The sequence below is a fragment of the Pteropus vampyrus genome, unplaced genomic scaffold, assembly GCF_000151845.1.
Source record: "Pteropus vampyrus isolate Shadow unplaced genomic scaffold, Pvam_2.0 Scaffold176, whole genome shotgun sequence".
NCBI lineage: Eukaryota > Metazoa > Chordata > Mammalia > Chiroptera > Pteropodidae > Pteropus > Pteropus vampyrus.
The window spans coordinates 970,677-972,346 of NW_011888957.1; the positions used below are offsets into that span (position 1 = coordinate 970,677).

Sequence of the window (1,670 nt, forward strand, 5' to 3'; positions counted from 1 at the left end):
GGGGACTGACTGGCCGTGGGGCGGCCAGATTGTCCAGAGGGCCGCTGGGGGCTCGGCTGCCAGGAGATCTGCCCAGCGTGTGAGAATGGTGCTGACTGTGAGCCCGAGACGGGAGCCTGCCGGTGCCGCCCCGGCTATGCCGGCAGCCGCTGCCAGCACGGTGAGTGTCGCGCCGCCCCAGCCCAGCCCGTGGGCCCGGCCCCCCTGGCTGAACCTCCCACCCCGCAGAGTGCCCCGCGGGCTGGTTCGGGCCTGGCTGCCACACGAGGTGCTCCTGTGCCAACGACGGGCACTGCCACCCGGTGACCGGACGCTGCAGCTGTGCCCCTGGGTGGACCGGCCTCAGCTGCCAGAGAGGTAGGGGACCCTCGTCCAGCGTTCCTCCCCGGAGAGACCTCCACCCAGAACCTGGGGGGCCGGGAGCGGGCAGGAGGCCCCGTACCCCGGCCTGGCTGTGGTGCCCAGGGCCCCCGCTGGGCTGGCGCTGGGTGACCGGGCCGTGTTGCAGCCTGTGACAGTGGGCACTGGGGACCTGACTGCAGCCACACCTGCAACTGCAGCGCAGGCCAAGGGAGCTGCGACGCCGTCAGCGGCCTGTGCGCGTGTGAGGCCGGCTACGCGGGCCCGCAGTGCGAGCAGCGTGAGTCCTGGCCGGGCCCCCAGCCGCGCTCCGTGAGCGTGCACACGCTCGTGCTCACGTGACGCACGCTCGCGCACACGCGATGCACACGTGATGCACACTCACGCACACACAATGCACACTCATGCACACATCATGCACACGCGATGCACACTCATGCACACACATGCACATGCTCATGCACACATGATGCACACATGAGGCACAGTCGTGCACATGCGATGCACTCACGCACATTCACGCACACGCGACACATGCACACATGACACATGCACACGTGATGCACACTCATGATGCACATGCTCATGCACACATGATGCACACATGAGGCACACTCGTGCACATGCGATGCACATTCACACACGTGACACACATGCACACATGACACATGCACACGTGATGCACATGCTCATACACATGTGCGCACGCGACGTGCACATTCATGCACATGTGACACCCATGCACACACCCATGCACACACAACACACGTGATGTGACATGACACACATGACGTGCTCACACACTTGATACACATGCACATCCATGCACATGTGATGCACAGCTCATGCACATGTGCCACACATGCATGCACACGACACACATGCACATGTAATGCACATGCTCATGCATGCATGACACACACTCATGCACACATGACACATGCACACATGTCACATCTGGGGTGCCTGCCTCTCCTGGGGCCTGGTTCCCAGCTGTGGGGGTGAGGCAGAGGCATGTGGGTGAGCCCAGCACCCCTGGGGCGGGGAGCCAGCCCCGGCCGGAGTCTCTGTCCAGCTGGGTTGGCAGAGCCGGGCAGGACTGGGTCAGGTGCAAGGCCCCCCAGCTGACAGTGGCTGGGGCTGTGTGTCTCAGGCTGTCCCCAGGGCCGCTTTGGGCCGGGCTGTGGGCAGCGGTGCCAGTGTGAGCACGGGGCGGCTTGTGACCATGTCAGCGGAGCCTGCACCTGCCCGGCCGGCTGGAGGGGGACCTTCTGTGAGCATGGTGAGCTGGGGCAGGGGCTGGGCCAGGG

At 65.0% G+C, this 1,670-nt stretch overlaps 1 protein-coding gene across 1 annotated transcript in view; it reads left to right on the plus strand.

The window, feature by feature from the left end:
- The window catches only part of MEGF6 (multiple EGF like domains 6), a 36,485-nt gene that overhangs the window by 28,974 nt on the left and 5,841 nt on the right, over positions 1-1,670 (plus strand). Inside the window, exons 16-19 of the mRNA XM_023536989.1 lie at positions 11-160; positions 229-357; positions 509-640; positions 1,514-1,663. Coding sequence (XP_023392757.1) covers positions 11-160; positions 229-357; positions 509-640; positions 1,514-1,663 — 561 coding nt within the window. The remainder of the gene's footprint in view (positions 1-10; positions 161-228; positions 358-508; positions 641-1,513; positions 1,664-1,670) is intronic.